Source organism: Spermophilus citellus, assembly GCF_964194105.1.
Source record: "Spermophilus citellus genome assembly, chromosome: 3".
In the NCBI taxonomy this organism is placed as follows: Eukaryota; Metazoa; Chordata; class Mammalia; order Rodentia; family Sciuridae; genus Spermophilus; species Spermophilus citellus.
In genome coordinates, this window is record NC_138184.1 from 216,984,537 (window position 1) to 217,002,849 (window position 18,313).

The 18,313-nt window shown below is 52.1% G+C and overlaps 1 protein-coding gene across 8 annotated transcripts in view; it reads right to left on the minus strand.

The window, feature by feature from the left end:
* The window catches only part of HIPK2 (homeodomain interacting protein kinase 2), a 196,980-nt gene extending 179,027 nt beyond the window's left edge, over positions 1-17,953 (minus strand). For all 8 annotated transcript variants that reach the window (XM_081287445.1, XM_081287438.1, XM_081287441.1 and 5 more), the window contains exon 1: positions 16,870-17,953. In XM_081287445.1, coding sequence (XP_081143571.1) covers positions 16,870-17,951 — 1,082 coding nt within the window. In that variant the 5' untranslated portion in view covers positions 17,952-17,953. The remainder of the gene's footprint in view (positions 1-16,869) is intronic.
* Positions 17,954-18,313: the final 360 nt, after the last annotated feature.

Genomic DNA, 18,313 nt, shown 5'->3' on the forward strand with positions numbered 1-18,313 from the left:
AAATGTGTTTTGTAAGGTTTAAAATCAGCCCTAAGATACTCACATTCCGACTGGCATTTCAGTAATTCTAGGTCCCATGTTCAAATAAACTCCAAAGCACTTAAATCTCCGTTCCTGGTATAATCTTATCCCATTCCAACTTCTCAGCCTGAAAAATTACTTTTTTCTTTTTCTGTTTAAAGAATAATTTAATGAGGTGAAATCCACATGCCACAAAATTAGCCCTTTGAGGATGGACAGCTCAGGACATTTAGGACAGTCATAATATTGGGCAACCACCACCCCCATCTAGTCACAAACACTTTCATCCCTTGGAAGTAAAACCCCGTACCCGCTAGGAAGTCTCTCTCCACTCACCCCTCCCCTGAGACCCTGGCAACCACCAGTGTGCTCTGTCTCTGGATTCAGCTGTTCTGGACACTTCATACACAGTGTCAAACCACATGACACCTTTTGTGTCTGGCCTCCTGCACTAAGCGGGATGTTTTGGAGGTATATCCACGTTGTGACATACATCAGTACATCATTCCTTTTTTGGAAAAATAATATTCCATTGCATGGACCTGCCACAATTTGTTTACACAATTATCTACAGGTGGACCTCTGGTTGCTTCCAGCTTTGGGGTATTGTAAACAGTGTTGCTATCAATGTACATTTTCAAGTATCTGAATATCTGGGTTCAGTTCTTTGGGGTATATACTAAGGAAGGGAATTTGGGAGATCATATGGTAATTCTGTTTAACTTTTTCAAAAAAACTGCCAAACTGTTTTCTAGTGGCTGTGCCATTTTACATTCCCACCAGCAATATACAGTCTTCCTTAAAAGGTTATTTCAAGGGGCTGGGGTTGTAGCTCAATGGTAGAGTGCTTTCCTAGCAAGTGTGAGGCACTTGGTTTGATCCTCTGCACCACATAAATAAATAAAACAAAGGTATTTTGTCTACCTACAACTAAGAAAAGAAGTTTTTTAAGTTATTTTAAATACAATTTTTGAAAAAGATAATTCCTAAAATGATTTTTCATTAATGCTAACCTTGGCAACTCAGGAAAGCCTTAGAGGACTTATTTGAGACTTTTTCTTTAACAGGCCGTGTGAAATCTCTAATCTCCACCCCTGCCCCTCATCAAATACAGAGCATATGATAATCACCAGAATGGAACAGATACCTGGGACATTCAGTCTAGCTGGCTGCCCAGGACCAATGCCCAAGATACAATTGTCAAACAGACTGTTTGCGAGTTCTATCAAATGTGAGGAGGCATCCAAATCAGGTTTTAAATGCAGCAAGAATTTCTAGCAGAGAAGGGAGAGACACATGGAGGGTGGAGTGGCTGAAGAAAGAGAACTGAAACCCGAGCAAGGCCTGGGAGAGTGGGCACCTCAAACAGGACACCATGACCCACACAGAGGTCTAAGCTCTGGGGCTCACCATGATCCCGATGGCCTGCCTTCCCCAGGGCCCTGCTGACGCTCTTCATGCACAAAGCAGGGGTCTGGAGAGGGAGACACCCAGAAGCAGGACCCTCCATCTCCTGCTAGCACAGGGCAGTATCTCATTTCCCAGGACCCGCGGGGAGCATGTCTTCTGCCTAAGAACCACTCTCCTACCAGCTGAAAAGGTAACATGGTCATGTTTCCTCTAAAACGTTCAATTTTGGTCGCAAGACAAACCCAGCAATTCTCATGCTGTGCAGGGAAAATTGAAAGTATTTAAGCGTGGTGAGTCTTGCTTGCTAGATGAAAGATGGTTACATGAATATGTACAAGTCCTTCCCTGCTTCCTCTTTAGCACCTGGGGGCCATGACCACACTTGGGCCACATGTGCCCTCCTCCTGCAGCCTCAGACAGGACAACAAGTTAAATTTTGTCCAGAGAAGATCCACCAAAGAGCAGATCGGCAGAAGCTTCTTGGGCTCACCTGCCTTCAGAAGGTGGGGAAGCAGGCTTCTGAGCTAGGATGGGCCCTCTGACTCTCCTGTCACTGAACGACACAGTACGGTACACAGAGCAGGAGCACAGCATGACAGCTCTCTGCCTGTTCTGGTAGTCACTTGCACCCGTCCTGTGGACACTCTTAGGGGGCTGCTGATGCCAGGCTGACAAGCAGCTGCTCTGGAGTGCACGCAGCAGGCACCAATGTGTGGAAAAGGCACCCGGGCTCACTGTGCTGCAGCCCGCCTCAGCCTCTGACAATGGCTAGTGAATTTGGAGGCCTGGCAGGTGGAGGTGCTGCTCTGTCCAGTGGCACCAATGACCTCATTGTGGTCAGAGACAGAACTGAACAATAACGCTCAGATCCCACAACACCCTTGCAGAGGATGCCTGTGCTTCCCAACGTGTCAAGAAGACAAATCCTGAGTGGCATTCTCTAGAGGACAGGTGGCCCGTTTGGGCGGGAGAGGGGAAGGGGGAGGAGGCTCCTTAAATGCATCCTGGGGGTTTGGGAGTCAAGGTCGTTCTTGAGGGCTAGGGGCTGCCATGCTCTGCACCCCATGTCCCAGCATTCCCCGAGACCCTGCCTTCTTCAGCAGCGGGAACTGTCTGGACAGAGTTGCATATGGAGGCTGTGCTCCTGACTTGGTCCCTAGCATGTGGGTGGCCCAGGTCCCTGTGCTGTGCCCTGGGCAGAGGGGACAATAAGGCTGCAAGCATTGCCCTCAAAGTTAGTGCCATGGTAATGGAGTCCTGTTCCTGGAAACACTCAGAAGATGTGAGTCACACCACAGCCACAGGCCTGGCCAAATACAAACTACGTTCAGTTCCAGCAGAGCTCTGCTCCTGGCTTTGAGACTGGCTGCTTCCAGTGTGCACTTGAACTTTATTCCAGTTAACCTCCCACCTCTGTCTGTCTACCTGTAAATGGCCTTTCTTCTCCTCAATTCCCCTAGTTCCACGGTAGAGCGAGAGAAGCTGACTCAGGCCCTTTCTGGGGTCCTGAAGCTCCTGGTGAATGGGGTGTACTCAGGAGTGATGCTGTGGCTGAGGCCGCAGGACACCCCCAGCCCGGCATAGCCTTCTCTGTGCCCCCTGGGGCAGAGTGGTGCACATAGTAGGTGTTCCAAATCACCTGCCAAGTAAGACATAGCAAGGAAGCGCAGCAGAACCCCAGGTCAGGACAAGGGATGGAGAGGGAAGAGGCGGGGACAAAGGAGACCCAGGCTCCCCGCCTGCTCTGTCAACTGTTTCTGTCAAGCTGCAGCAACCGAATTCGGATCTGCACGACCCCAGATTGAGAGACACCGGGGGACATTCTTTGCAGGGCAGCCCTGACATGTGACAGTAAAGCAATTAACCCCCAACCTTCTGGAAGCTGAGATTTCTCCCTGCTGTGTTCCTTGGAGTCTGCATCTCACTGGCACATCTGCTGCTGAGGTGTCCCCCTGGGTTAGCTTGGGAGACCCTTGGGAACACAAAGAGGTAGAGGAGAAGAAAAAGGAAAAGCCAGGAGCAGAGCGGCCATGGTCAGGAGGAAGAGATTTGGAGTCTTCACTTTGGGCAAGACGTGGAGGGTGGAGAAGCTAAATGCAGTGCTTCTAACCACAGGTCTTCGCAGTTCTGGGAGCCTCATGGGGAATGTCACCTCTGTCAACCAGTAAGCTACAGAGGCCTGGTGTTGGGGAGGTGGAGACCCATCCTAAGTCACAGCCCCTGGTAGGATGCCAGGACCCAGCTCTCCGTCTCCACCCCTTCCCCAGATGAGTTGCTTACACTCTCTGTACAGTTGGTGGAGACGCTCAACCTTGGCTCCCTCTCAAGGTCCAAAGGCAGAAACTGGCCCAGGACATGCAACAGTGACTTTGGGGATCAAATGGATGGCTGAATGATTAGTGAAGCAAATACCATGAAATGCCAAATGTGGAGAGGAGGGAGAAGGCTCTTCTGGCTGTGGAGAATTTGGCACTTGAGTGTCATGCACAGAGTAGGGCAGGGCTGGACAGGCCTGGGTGGTGAGGGCAGGAGGGCATCCTACGTCAGGGAGCCTGCAGTGTATGGAGGCATGTGGGGCAAGGAGGGGCTGGCCTGCGGGCCTCCTCATCCCAGGTAGGGAGCTGGGACAGATGACAGAGAGCCACAGAGCAAGCTTCAGGCCACACTCTGGGAGAGGAAGGGAAGCGGGAGCAGGGGAGGGTGACCCCCGCGCTGCTCTGACCAATGTGGGCTGCCCAAGGGCATCAGGCTGCTGTGGGACTGGCTCTGTCAGCAAGGCGGTGTGGCCAGGAGCCGGCTCCACATGGCAAACACAGGGAGCACTCACTTCAGGAGTGTCACGGGAGGCCAGCATCTTCAACTGGCCAATGTGGGCTACAGAGGTCACAGTGGGATGACAGCTGTGCACTGCTGACCCTCTTGTGTCTCCCAAGGAGACAAGTGGAAGCCCCCTCAGTAGGGAAAGAAAGGGAAGAGCCTGGCCTTGTGCCCATTGTGGCCGCAGCCACAGCCAGGCACTGGGGTGCACGGCCCAGTTGGAGCTGCGGGGGTCACTCTCCAAGCCTGACACTGAGAGCATGGACAGTCCACCCCCACACCCAAGACGGGAGCAGATGCTTTCTCTGCTGCGGGGACAAAAGCCCTTCCCTGCAGAACTGGCTGCTTCTTGTAGCAAGTATGAAAATCCCCTGATGGAAAAGCTGCCGTGGGAAAAGCTAGGTTGTGGAAAGCCATCGAAGGGAAAATGACCTCGTCACCACGTGGGTGGCAGGCCCGTCACGGCAGTGTGAAGAACCAAGGGTGGACTGTAGTGCAGCGAGGCGGCCTGGACAGATGCCACTCTCACGGGGTCTGCTTCTGGACCCCAGAGTCCTGGCATTTCAGCATTGAGTCCTTCACTGTGCTGCCTCCCGGGGCCACCGTCCTTCACCGTGAGAGGACGAGCCTGAGACCCACACACAGTCAGCACGTGAAGAAGCTCGGGCTATCAGGCTTCCGCCACTGGCAGCTGTTTGTTCCCAGAGTTGTTTTCATGGGTCCCCTGTCCAGCCATTTCCAGAAATGATTGCTGTCTCCTCCTAACCATCCGGTGACAGGATGAGTGAGCTACCTCTTACCAGCACAGCACAGCACACACAGGAAGAGAACGAGGCTCGCGGTTTAAAATTATCAACAGTTTCCTTAGAGGTCTTTAGGGGTAAATCAATTTTAAATTTAAATTTTAAAAATATCCCCATGGCCACTCAGGGAGGACGGCTGGCTCTCACCAGTGCAAGTGTCCTCCAACTCTCTGGGCGCCAGATTATTTATATTCTGGGGGTTCACACTTGCTGTTTTTATTTGCCGATGTACGTCCTAGTTTATAAAAAGAAGAGGACTGGAAATCCTGCACTGGAGGTCAGTGGGTGACCAAGGAGTGTTACCAACAATTTGAACCTCAAGTTCCGGCTGCAGAACTTTATGTTCGTGGCCAGCTCTACCCAAGCAAGGCTGCCTCTGGAGACTTCCTCAGGACAGGGCACAGACGCGGACACGCCATGGACCTGGCTACCTGCTGTTACAAGAGACATACACATCAATATGTGCACACCTCAAAAGCCAACACACACGACACGTGCTAGCGCACCAACAGACACGCACACCCCACGTGCTAACACACCAGCACACCAGCACACACGCCCACAGCCTCCAGGGGGCTCTCTGGGCAGGGCTTTGGCATCACTCTGGTCTCAGATCTGACCCTTGGGATGTCAGCAGTGCAGGAAGTTCCCGTGTCAAATGAAGTCTAGTGTTCCAGGCTTCCACCACTGTCCCCTGGCCACTGTGTCTGCTCCCAGGCTGTAGGATGTCCAGCGTTTCTGCAGGTGCACCACAGCAGCAGCATGGCGATGTGGCCATACCCTCAAGTCAGGAATGTGCCCACTTCCTCCCATGCCACCCTCCCAGCTCACCCCCTATCCTGTTCCTCGTCGCACTGGACTTCACCCCTTCCCAACACCAGGAGGAAACCCACTACCCACACGGGCTGCTGACATGCAGGCTCCTGTCCGGGGTGCTCCTGAGTGAGGCCTACAGCACTGGGCTTCAGGGGTCCACCAAGACAAAGGGGACACGACGCACAGCCCCAGCAAGCTCAGGGATGGTGAGGGGCCGGGCTTGAAAAAGGCTCAGGATAATATCAGACCGGGTCCAGAGACGCCGGAGTCCATAGAGGCTGTGACCTGGGAAGACTGTGTCCTGCACATGGCGCTGCCGGGCGTCAGGCACGGCAGAGGGGGCACACTGTGCAGCTGTCTCATTCAGCCCTATGACAACCCAGGAACTACTCTTAGTTTCTCCTCTCAAGTCAACAACGAGCCTCGGGTAACTGGTCTAGTAACCAAGCTATGAAGTGGCAGACCTGGAGTTCAGTCCCAGGTCTGGCTGAGGCACAGGGTGACGACAACAAAAGTATCAACAATGACAACAGCAGAAGCACTGAACGCCACACCAACAGCGGGCAGCTGGCGGTTCATGCCGAGCTTCGTGCCCTCTCTGCTCGTTCAGCTCTTCGGTGTGAAGACAGGCACGGGGCACCGAGCAGTCCAAAAGCCTCGGAGCCAGAACAGCAGACAAGAGGCTGTGGGGCCAGAGCCTGCGGCCACCTGCAGCCACCTGCCACTCCCTCGGGGAGACGTCAGGCCTCCCTGCGCTCAGCCTTTCTGTGTGTTGGGTGGTCACTTCTAATTTTCTTTGTAGGTGCCATGGGACAAGACAGGTGCGGGTGACTACAGGGAACTGTCTGCTAGGAGCTGAGTCAGTTGTCGCCAGGTTTTAAAGTGAAATCTCACGGGTGGAGAGACACCTAGAAACACATGCTTTAGGCGGCATGTGTTCTCCCTGGGGCGCTGCTTGTGCCCCTCTGTCGAGGGCTTGGGATGCCGCAGACTCAAGATGTAGTTAACAGTGAAAGGACCTGTCTGGGGGTGACAAGTGGTGTGGTAGTGCAAGGTGAGCTGTGAAGCACGTCAAGCCATGGGCTCGTCCGGCCTCTGCTCTCTCTGCCAGGGAGTCGTGGGAGCCGCAGCTACAACGTCCATTAGTCGTGGACAGAGGGAACAGCTAGGGAGAGCGACTGGCCTCTGCCTCTGCTGCTTCTCTGACGCCCAGGGCTCCTCCGAGTGTTCCGTCTCGGAGCCCAGCCTCACCCCGTGCCAGCAGGCAGCTGGCCAGCTAAAGGGACAGGGGACAGGAGGCAAGAGTCATTCTCTTACCTCAGACCCCAGCTCCCCACAAAACAAAACGCAGAGCTCGTCTCTGAATTCTTATCCTACAGTTCTTAAATTTGCCTGCAAAGGCCTTTCCCCTTCATCCACTTTCCACTTACAAGGCCACACGTGTGACTGTGGGCAGGACAGCGATGCCCAGGCGCACGCTGAAGCCCGTGCTGGGGCGGGCACTCTCCCTCGGGCTCGGAGGTACAATGGCGTCAGTCCTGAGCTCACACCTGGCGTGGCTCTCCTGACTCAGAGCTGCCCTGGCCCTGCTCAAGGGCACTCAGTCTTCACATAAACTCAGCCAAAGAAAGGAAAAGGTGAGTTACATCCCTCGAGGGCAACCCTTGACCCTGCGCCACAGCTCCAGCCTCCGGCCCTTCCCAAGCCCAGCTCCAAGAGGCCTCTGCGGCTCCTAGAGGGGTGACAGAGGCCCCAATAATGGCATTGCTCTCTTCACCGTCACTCTCCTATCCTTCCCTCCTGCTTCCTGGCATCATCTCCCAAACAGGCTGTTGCACCCAAGACCTTCCCAGACTCTGGGGAAATCCAAACTAATACCACTACTCCATAACCTCACCATCTCCACCTGCCCAGACGAGGACCAAGAGCCCCAGGCCCGGCCAGCACTGGCTGCAGGCTCACTTGCCTCAGTTGACCTCCATAAGACCCCACAGGAGCTGGCAGCTGATGGGGCACAGAGGAGAGGGGGCACCCCAGGCTACCCTCGCACCTGCCAGCAGCAGTGGCTCAGAGCCTGGCGAGGGAGGGACGGGCGACCTGGTGACCTGATCTGCACTGGCCGTGCTGCAGAGACCTGCCCCGGGGGAAGGGCACCGAGGACTTAGAGCACGCAGTGGCCCAAAAGCCAGGGAGAACGGACAAAGGGATTCTAGGGTGACACATGTTCTGCCTGTTCACCAGGGCAGGGAAACCTGGCACAGCCAGCCCTGGCTACCCGGGGACAGCACATTCCATTTATGGGCTGGGGCAGACCCCGCATAGCTGAGGACACTCCTATCATGTCTTGAAACCTCAGCACAAAACAAAGTATCTAGCACATCTTTGGAATTCAAAAAATTACTTGTGCAACACACAAATGAGAATTGTAGCCCCAAACCAGCTGTGGCTACAGACAAGTTTGGGAGCTGCTTAGCAGCAGGTGCCTGGTCTAGTGAAAATTATGCGAAAGTCCCATACATGACTGTCTCTGAGCATCTGCTTTCTCATTGCCACACAACTCAGACAGCCTCTTCTGAATCACTCAGCCCTTGCCAGTTTGCCAGACCACGTGACTCTCCCAGCATGCTTACCAACTATTTTTGTATCTCCATTGTCACCACCACTGGGGCCTAAGGGGTTTGACCACAGGTCATCTAACAAATGGACACCTGGAGGGGTTATCAACACGCAGATGAAAGATCAACAGCTCAAGGCCAGGTTGCCACCTGCGAACGGACCCATCCCATCTTGATGAGGAACGCAGCACACTCGCTGTGACCTCAGACTATACAGCCCTAGCCATCCACCGACACGGTTCCCAGAGGAGGAGGAGGACGACAACGACAGTAATGATCATAAGCAGGGTGGGAGGAAACTTGGATGGTAATGGGCATGTTTATGGCATAGACTGTGGTAACTTCACTGGTACAGACTTACCTTCAAACTTGACAAGTTGTAGATATTGAATGTGAACCATGTTCTGTATATCAATCTCAAGAAAGTGGTTTTAAAAAGAAAAGAATTTGGTTAGGATGGAGGATGTAGGTCAATGGCAGATTGCTTGCCTAGCATCTTTTAGGCCCTGAGTTTTATCCAAAGCACTGCAAGACAGAAAGAGGGAGGGAGGGAGGGAGGGAGGGAGGGGGAGAGAGAGAGAGAGAGAGAGAGAGAGAGAGAGAGAGAGAGAGAGAGAGAGAGAGAGCGCGTGCATGCTCCATGCTCTAGAGAGGTCCATGTCTGCTCCACCCCCTGGAGCACCTGCCCATCTGTCTGTTTGGCGGTACAGGATTCTCCATTTCTAACAAGTTTCCCAGGTGATTCTGGGGTGGGAGGGTCCTTGGAGCCTACTTTGAAAATGACTGGTCTACACCTTGATCAACCAAGTGGTTCTGGACCTGCTATCTTCGGGTTCGGAGACATATTTTGGCAGCCTAAGCAAGGCAGAAAGCTGGGGCAGGTTTCTCAGCTGCTGACACTGCCTCTTTGCGTGGACCCTCGGTCTGCAGGAGCTCTTGGGAGTTCACGTGACCCGAGCAGGAGCGTGGCAGTCTGCTGTCTTTGACCTCTGCATGTGTGTCTTGCACGTGTGCATGTGCTTGTGTTCTCAATCTGCCTCCATAAGGTGGGTACCAGTTCGCATCCAACTCTATATGGAGAGTAAAGTGTCAGCTTCTCTGTCACCAAGTTTCTCACAAGCACACCTACGTCTGCATGTCTTGCGTGGCCTTCAACTGTGTTCCCTGAGTGTGTGCTCGTATGTGTGTATGCGTAGGGGCTGCAGCACCTGGCCAGAGATCTACTCAAATACGCACAGAGTTTCCCACTTTAACTATTTCACACTTGTTAATAATTATTAGATAATTATGAACACATAATTATTAAAAGAAAATTTTAGTTTCTAAGTATTTCACTATATAGCTGAAGGTCCCAGAGACAATTAAGGGAAATTTGAAGATAATCTATCAGCCCAGATAACTCACCCATCACTTCTCCATAGAAGAGAGACTGCAACCCTGAAAGTGGTCACATGGTATACCTGGCCATGAGGTGTCAGTGGGTAAGTGTTTTTCACTTACTATCCTTAAGGGTGAAAGGTACCTGCTCTTGTTGTTTCTATTTGTAACAGAGACAAATTAATGTCAACAAATGGATGCTTGAGATGCAATTGAAGCTGCTGCCAGAGTTCCTCTTTTCAATCAAACCCACTTCTAGTTGGTCACTTTTTATGTTGTGATCTGCACAAGCTATGCCACCTTTGAAAGGACTTCTGTTTGTGGCTTCATAAAGCTATGCCCCTTACTGGAGTGACTTATATTTTCAGCCCAGAGTATGACATTTTGGAATATGCTCTGTTCTCTGTTGGCAGAGAGATCAAGGAAGGTTCCCAGTGTGCTAATGAGACCAAGGTCAACAGGCAGGAGAGAAAACTGCTCCCTGGCCACAGCCTGCACCAATAGCTCTGGCTGACCACCTGGTGAACAGAGGCCTCGGTCACAATGGGATACAGATGGCAGAGTGTGGTCAGCTCACCGCTGACATTCTAGTGATCACGACTCAGCAGGACATTGGCTGGGATGAGCTAGGACAGGAGTTAAGATTTTATTTTTAATATTTATTTATTTATTTATTTATTTTGTGGTTCTGGGGATGGAACCCAGGTGGTGCTCTATCACCGAGCTACATCCCTAGCCTTTCTTAAAAATTTTGAGACAGTTGCCCAGGCTGACCTCAAACTTTCAATCCTCCTGCCTCAGCCTCCTGAGTTGCTGGGATTACAGGTGTGTGCCCCTGTGCCCAGCTGGAGCTAAGGTCTCAGCCCTCCTTCCAGATTCTGTTGCTATCTAGCAGTGGTGGGTTTGAAACCAGGTTCTGGTTAGTCAGAGCTTCAGAACTGTGTCTTAGAGAACAAAGTCATGACACAAAAGAGAAAAACAAGCAAAAGCTACTCCCTGTAAGTTGGTTCTACAATCAAAGTATTAGAAAAATTTTGTACTAAAAGTGTCCACATCCAGACTACTGGGGCCTGGGGTGGGGGATTCCCCCTCACAATCCAGGGCCTTTCCTTTATTCCTGAATAATTACAATTCTCTCCCATCCTGGGTCTTGTATGTTTGTTTTGCCATTCCAATAGATTACTCATCATTAGCTTCATCAGGGTACCCTTTGTTCCATAATTTGCATTGGCTCCCCGTCATGGCCACTTTGAGTAAACCCAACCCCCCCATGCGTGACTTTAGCTCTGCACTGTGGGGCCACTCACCCAACCACTGCTTTCCAACAGGGGCCTCCACCCGCCCTCCCCTCCCTATCACTCTCCCCTCTTTCCCTTTCATTCTAGTCTCCATGGCCCCCAAACTCCTCCCGCCTTGGCCCCATCTCCCTCCAGAGCTCTCATTCTGGGACACCTTCCTGCGAACCCATCTGGCCAAGTCTCTCATTAGCTTTGAATTTCTTGAACTGGCTCTGCTCATTACTGTTCCCCTAGTCTGGTGCATAATAGGAAAGCAACAAGATCTGTTGAGTGACCAGACACTTGGAGTCTTAGAGCATCAGTATTCTGGGTGATTTGTTTATGTTTTTCATCTCCTCAAAGAGACTGCTAACTCCTCAAGATCGGAGGTGAGGCCTCGCCTTCCTTACTCAGGGTACCTCCTGCAGACGCTTGAAGCCACCCAGTGACTGTCCGACAAACTGAACCACGTCATCATTAGTCTCCACCCTGACCTAAAACCACCACAGGATCAACTAGAAGACCGTCTCTGCACCCATAAGAACCCGAAGAAAAAGGTCAAACTATCTTGAAAACAAGATCCCTGGCCATTTTTTATGTCCTAATTTTTATGCCCATTTTTTGGGGAACCAATAATAATTTTCAGTGTCTCAAAAATATTCTGAATAGCCCAGAACAGAAACAAAACTCTAACATTTTAATCATTGATTATCCTTTGCCTCAACGGCATAGTTTTTTGTGTTTTTTTTTCCTTCTGAGTCTAATATTTGGTCTTGTTTTAGCTTACTAGTCACCCAGAGAGTGGAAATGTCCCAGAACCAACTTATTGCTTACCCAAAATAAAAATAACAACAAAAAACCACAGATTAACAGGCTGGCAAAGGTGGAGGGTTAAATAGGAAAATGGCAGGGATGCCCAGGTGAGTAGGTCGACAGCATCACTTGCCCTGATTCCTTTGGGTGCTAACCCTGAAAGGTGACCCCCTGCCAGGAAATCCCTTCTCTCCTGGAGCAGCTCTTCTCAGGGTCCGAAGGCCCCCTGCAGCGGCTCCTCTCCAGTCCCCAGAGGCCATTCTCTGGAGTGGAGTCTGGAAACTTAGTCGGGGGTGGGGATCTACCCTGGAGGAGGGTGCTAGCTAGTTCTGGGACAGGCTTCTGGCAGACATATGTCCTTACCAAGCTCTCCAGATGACAATAAAGCTTGAGAACCAGCACAGTTGACATTAATCACAAATGGGCCTTCAAGGTGAAAGTTGGGAGGGGATAACCCTGCCTCAGGCGAAAAACCTGAAAAAGCATCTCGTGTTTCCTGAAGAGCAGGAGGTCAGGCTGGCCTCAGGAGGCAACAGCAAGGACCTAGCAGCTGGGGAAACAGGTGGCTCTCAGGCCACTACCTCCTTTCCGCAGTCCCAGGCTGAGGACCGGCACCTCTGCCTCAGACGTGTCTGTGTTAGCAGGTAGGGATGGCGTGATGAGACACTTAAGACATCTGAAGTGGCAAAGTGGCAGGTAAGTGTTCATCTCTTTAAAAGTGAAACATCCCCAGGCTCAGATACAGGGGACAACTAGGGGAATGGGGCCTTGCAGGACAAAGGTCAATCTGACAAGCCCTGCCAGAAGACCACAGTGGCATGGGACAACACTCCTGTCCTGGGTAGCTCAGATGTGCAGGTGTTCTCTCAGGATGAGCCTGAGAGCTTCCTCCTTCTCGGGTGGGGCTTCAGCAAGAGTGTTTCTTGCTCATTCTCCCCCAGTAAGGGGCAAAGCAATCAGGAAGACCAACCTGACAGATGTGGCCTAGAGTTGGCTGTCCCACATAGCCAGGACAAGCAGGGACAAAGTGCTAAAGACTGTCCTCAAAAGCTCCTATCGATCCATGTGGCAGCAAACTACTCCAGGGCTCAGACGAAGCCTGGGGGGAGAAACGGAGCATTGTGTCCAATTTGGAAATGAAACATCATTTCAGGCAGAAAAGATGGGCTGCCTTTCACCTTGACTATGCCCCTGACCCACAGGGAGGACCTCAAGGCATCGATGATCATGTGAAGGAAGAGACTGTCCTGCCCAGATTAAAGCTAAACAGGGGTGTGCTATGTCACTCAAAGGGAGGGCAATGGTGCAGAGGCTGGCGGGACTGTGCCCATCCTGGAGGGACAAGTGGCCCAGCTCGGCCAGCAAACCAGCCTTCACTCCCCACCAGGGGTGCTGGGAAAAGGCCCATTCAGCAGAGGCTGGTGAGGGGACATCAGAGGTCCTGGAAGAGGATTCAGACCTCCCCACGGTTCTCACGGCAACTTTGTACTGCCACCCCCGGACTTCCTGAGAGCCGAGTGTGTGTGTGTGTGTTAGGGGATGGGGGGGGGGGGATAAGGAAGTGAGTAGGAAAAGTCTTAAGAACCCCAAATCCAGCTGCCTTGATTCATGAAGTTTTGCTCCAAGGATGCACTGCCTGTTAAATATAGTTCCAAAAGTCTTTTATAAGTTGCATACTCGATTTTTAGCCAACTTTAGTGAAGCTGGTTTCTGTCCACTAATAGCAACACAGGTTAACTAAATAATAAAACCCCAAGCGGCCCCTGACTTGGCTACAGTTCACCCTAAATTCAGGCCAAGACCTGGGAAGAAATAGCCCTCGATATGCTGAATTTGCAAGCCTAAATATAAAGTGACAACGGCAGCCTCCTGTTTGTTGCAAGGAGAGCTAGCCCCAGCACCAGTCACCCCTCGGGCGGGCTGGTGACCCAGGACCACACAGAGCTGGCTTTCAAATAAGAGCTGGGCGGGCACTCTCCGGAGAGAATACGTGCCATCTGCGCCTGGTACCTGACCCTCCAGCATAGCCAGACCACCCCCTTCTTCTCTGTCGCCCCTCCTGCAGCCACAAGGAGGGGCCCGCGGTTCTGCCTGCTCCCCAGGCCCCACCTTCCAGGGTGGCTCCAGCACTGGGTGCACTTTTCCCTCTGCACCCAGCTGGCACTGGGAGCAGAGTGCAGGGGAGATGGAGCTGGCAGGAGACTGTCCCTCGTGAGCATGCAGAGGCCCATGGAGGCATCTCCTGAGATGGGGGAGCTTCATGTGTAAATTCATGAGAAAGCAATGGCTGGAGAAGGATAGACTGAGGGGGCCAGATGACAGCAGCCGTGACTTGGGGAATCCCTCCTGAGGGAGCAGCGGTGGTGGGGGGTGGGGGGCAGGTGATTTGGAACAGCCAGGCGGAGAAGCCTCGAGCCCCAACCTTTCTTGAGTCAGGATCAGAATGAGAGGAGACAGGAGGAGGGAGAGGCGGCAGGCTGAGGGGCGGGGTGGGCACAGGGAGCAGGGCGCGGAGACTTGCCGCCGTGCTGTGGGCAGCCAGGCTGGGCCCAGAGAAAGAAGCTGGTCAGTGAACCGGGGAGACCACACAGAGGGGCAGCGGGTGGCCAGCCCTAGAACTGGGTTAGGTTAGCTGTGTCACACAGCCCCACCTTCCCTCTGGGGCCTTGAAGGAGGTATGGAAAAAGCACACCCACTGCTGGGTAAGAGCGGAAGGCCTCAGGCAGCCATGGGCCCTGGGACTCTGATGTTAGAGCCCACACGTCAGCCTCTTAGGTGTGGCTCAGCCCTACCTCCTCTCCAACTCCCATCTCTGGGACTGTTCAATGTTATTTCTTTTCTTTCTTTTCCTTTTTTTCTTTCTTTTTTGATTGAAGCCAGGGATGCTTAACCACAGAGCCACATCCTCAGCCGTTTTTATTTTTATTTTGAGACAGGGTCTCACTGAGTTGCTTAGGACCTTGAGGCTGGCTTGGAACTTGTGATCCTCCTGCCTCAGCCTCTCCATTGCTGGGATTACAGGTGTGCTCCACCACGCCCAACTTATATTCAATGTTATTTCAAGCGCAGCTCCTCACTGCTCCACAAACCTGACTCTTGCTTTCCAGAAACCTTCACCAACTCTTCACTGGTCACCTCCCATAGACTGGCCATCACCTGCAGCACCAGGCTGTTACACTATGCAATGGCACCAAGAAGTCCATGGGGATGGTGATAGGACCCCCGTTTATGGGTCAGAAAATGAAGGTGCACAGAAAGTAAGCAGCTGTCAAAGTCGCAGTGCCCAGTGAGCTGACGGGTCAGGTTCAGCCCTGGGTTTCCCGGTTCCACCAGGTGCCGTCCTGTTCTCAGCCCTGATGCACACTGGGGTCCAGAAAAGCTGGGGAAAAGCCCTCATGCGGGGCCCCACCCTAGAGGTGTGGATTCAGTTGGTGGGGACTGGGGCCAAGCTGGGTTGTCTTTAAAAGCTCCTCAGGTGACTAATGTGCAGCCAAGACAGGGAAGCAGCATGCTGGACACTCGGGAATGGCGGGGGCCTCGTCCACATCCTGTACAGCCCTATGCCTGGCCCATGCTAGAAGTGAAATCTGTGCTTGGATGTCTGAATGTGTGTGTTCCCGTTGGGCTATGAATGGTTCATCTCCCCAGGATTCGTGTGCTGGAAACTTGGTCCTCTGTGTGGCAATGACGGGAAGCAGTGGACCTTTAGGAGGTAGGGCCTAGTGGAAGGTCACTGCTGGTGTTTTCCTTGGAAGGAATTAAGGTTAGGGACCCCTGGGGTAGTTCTCTTGAGAACAAGTTGTTGTAAAAGCCTGACTCTGACCCTGAACCTCTCTCCAGCTTTCAGTCTGTCACGTGGTCTCTCTCCCACATGACTCCCGCCATTGTGATGCATTTGCCACAATGCCTTAACCAGAGTCATGCTGATGCCAGCACTATGCCCTTGCACCTTTAAAACTATAAGCTAAATAAACCTATTTTTTTAACAATATTAGCCAGCCTCAGATTTTTTTTTTAAGAGAGAGTGATAAAGGCAGAGAGAGAATTTTTTTTTTTAAAAGAGAGAGTGAGAGAGGAGAGAGAGAGAGAGAGAGAGAATTTTTAATATTTTTTTTTTAGTTCTTGGCGGACACAACATCTTTGTTGGTATGTGGTGCTGAGGATCGAACCCGGGCCGCACGCATGCCAGGCGAGCGCGCTACCGCTTGAGCCACATCCCCAGCCCCCAGATATTTTGTTATAATAATAAAAAGGGGTATATAAAGCTTCCAGCATCTGGAGGTAGTGCCTGAGGTTACCTTGCTACAGGAGGGGCCGACCAGTCCCTCGACTATACTCTCCCCTCCCTCCAGCCACCTTTCTATGTGAAACATCACTTTCAACCTGTTACCCCTTTATGTTCAGAGTTTCCAAGGCTTGTTCAAGGATTAGAGATACAGCTGCAATTCCTTAGTTTGGCATTTGAGACCCCTCAAGACCTGGTCCCAACTTGTCTTTTCAATCACATCTCTCAATACTCAAAAATCCTCTGATCTGGCCAGGCTGCTTGCCCCCTGCATGAGTCTGGCACACCACTACCAGTGTGCCTTTGAATGGCATGTCCTGCTCTGTCCTCCAGCTGCCTGGGCCCTCCCCATCCATGAGGACAACTCCTCTGCTCTGCTCTTTACTCACTCCCTGGGGTCCTTTTCAACTCTGAACATCGGGACCAAGCATCTTCCTTGGCTCCCTGGCCTACTTGGCTTAGACGGCTTCTCATTCTCATTTCAGTGTGCACATGTCCTAATTTCCCAACCACATTAAGGTCACTTGAGGGCAGCAACTGCTGGAAGATACTTTAGTCTCCCCCACAGAGACTGCCACTGCATACTCTGAATGCCACTGGGCTTTCTGCACCCGTCTCGGCGCTGAGGGTCTTACCTGTAGTATCGGGACTGCAGGTAGGTGGAGCACACAGCCTTGGACACGTGACTGGCTGAACCGAAGTCGATGACCTTGACTCTGTATGGCTGCCGGGATGGATCCACCAGCATGATGTTCTCTGGCTTGAGGTCAGCATGGATAAGACCTAGGCTTTTGAGTTTCATCAGGGCTGTGGCCACCTGCTGGAGGACCGGGCGAATGTACTTGAGGGGCAAGGGGCTAAACTTGTTCTGCTTCAGAAAGTCATAGAGGTTCTGCTCCAACATCTCAAAGACCAAGCACGTGTGGTTCTTGTGCTGGAAGCACTCGTAGGCCCGCACAAAGTTGTAGTCATCGGCGCTCTCCGTGCTCAGCCGGGCCAGGATGCTCACTTCGATCTGACCCTGTCGGGCATAGGACGGGTGGTTCTTCAGAATCTTGATGGCCACAATTTCATTGGTGCCCCGTTTCCAGCATTTGACCACTTGCCCAAACGTCCCCCGGCCCAGGAACTCTAAGACCTCGTAGGTGTTGGTCATGGAGCACAGCACTTCATGCTGCACCAGCTGATAATCTCCTTCACTGTTGGAGCCACTGTTTTTGGAGGTGGCAGTGGACGTGGTGGCAGTGGCTACAGTGGCCCCGCTGGCATTATTCTGAATCATGGGTGGATGCTCTTCGATGATCTGCACGCTGCTTGTGTTCTCAATCTCCTCACTCTTGCGCTTGAGTCCACATTTTTGGTAGGTGTCAAGAAGGCTCACAGTGCTTCGACGCATTAGGTTGTGTGGTCCACCGAGGACTTGCCCCGTGACAGAAGTGCTACTTGCTGATGTTACGACTATGTGCCCGGTGCTTCCTGGGAAGATGATGGTCTGCTCGTAAGGTAGGCTTGGGTTTGGGATCGGCAAGGAGGTGCTGACGGTCGTGGTGGCTGGCTGAGAAGGCGGGATGTTCTTGCTCTGGTTATACACTTTGCTGTGGGAGCCGTACCCAGTCATGTCCCAGGTGGAACTCGGCTCCACTTTCAGTTTCTTCACACTACAGAAGGCACTTGATTGAAGGGTGTGAGGGGAGAAAACTTGCACATGTGAGGCCATACCTACAAGAAGGAAAAGGAAAGCAAATATTTGAGTCTCCCTTGCATGAGTGAACTCAATAGAGTCATCTGGGTTCTGGCTTGAGTCACACAGGATATTGTCCTCCCACTTCCAAATCAGCTTGGAAACGTGAATCTAGGCCACCTGGAAGCACACCCTGGGACCCAGTTTGAGGGATCAAGTGGGTCCAGTGTTCCAGCTGCCACCACTAGGAGACACATCTTGACCCACAGTCAAGATGCAGATACAGAATTAGAATATCAGGACTTAGTTCACCATTTATTTCTTACAAATATTATTCGTGACAGACACTTACTTACCTCTTTCTCCACTCTCACCACATTGCATACTAGTAAAGCTGA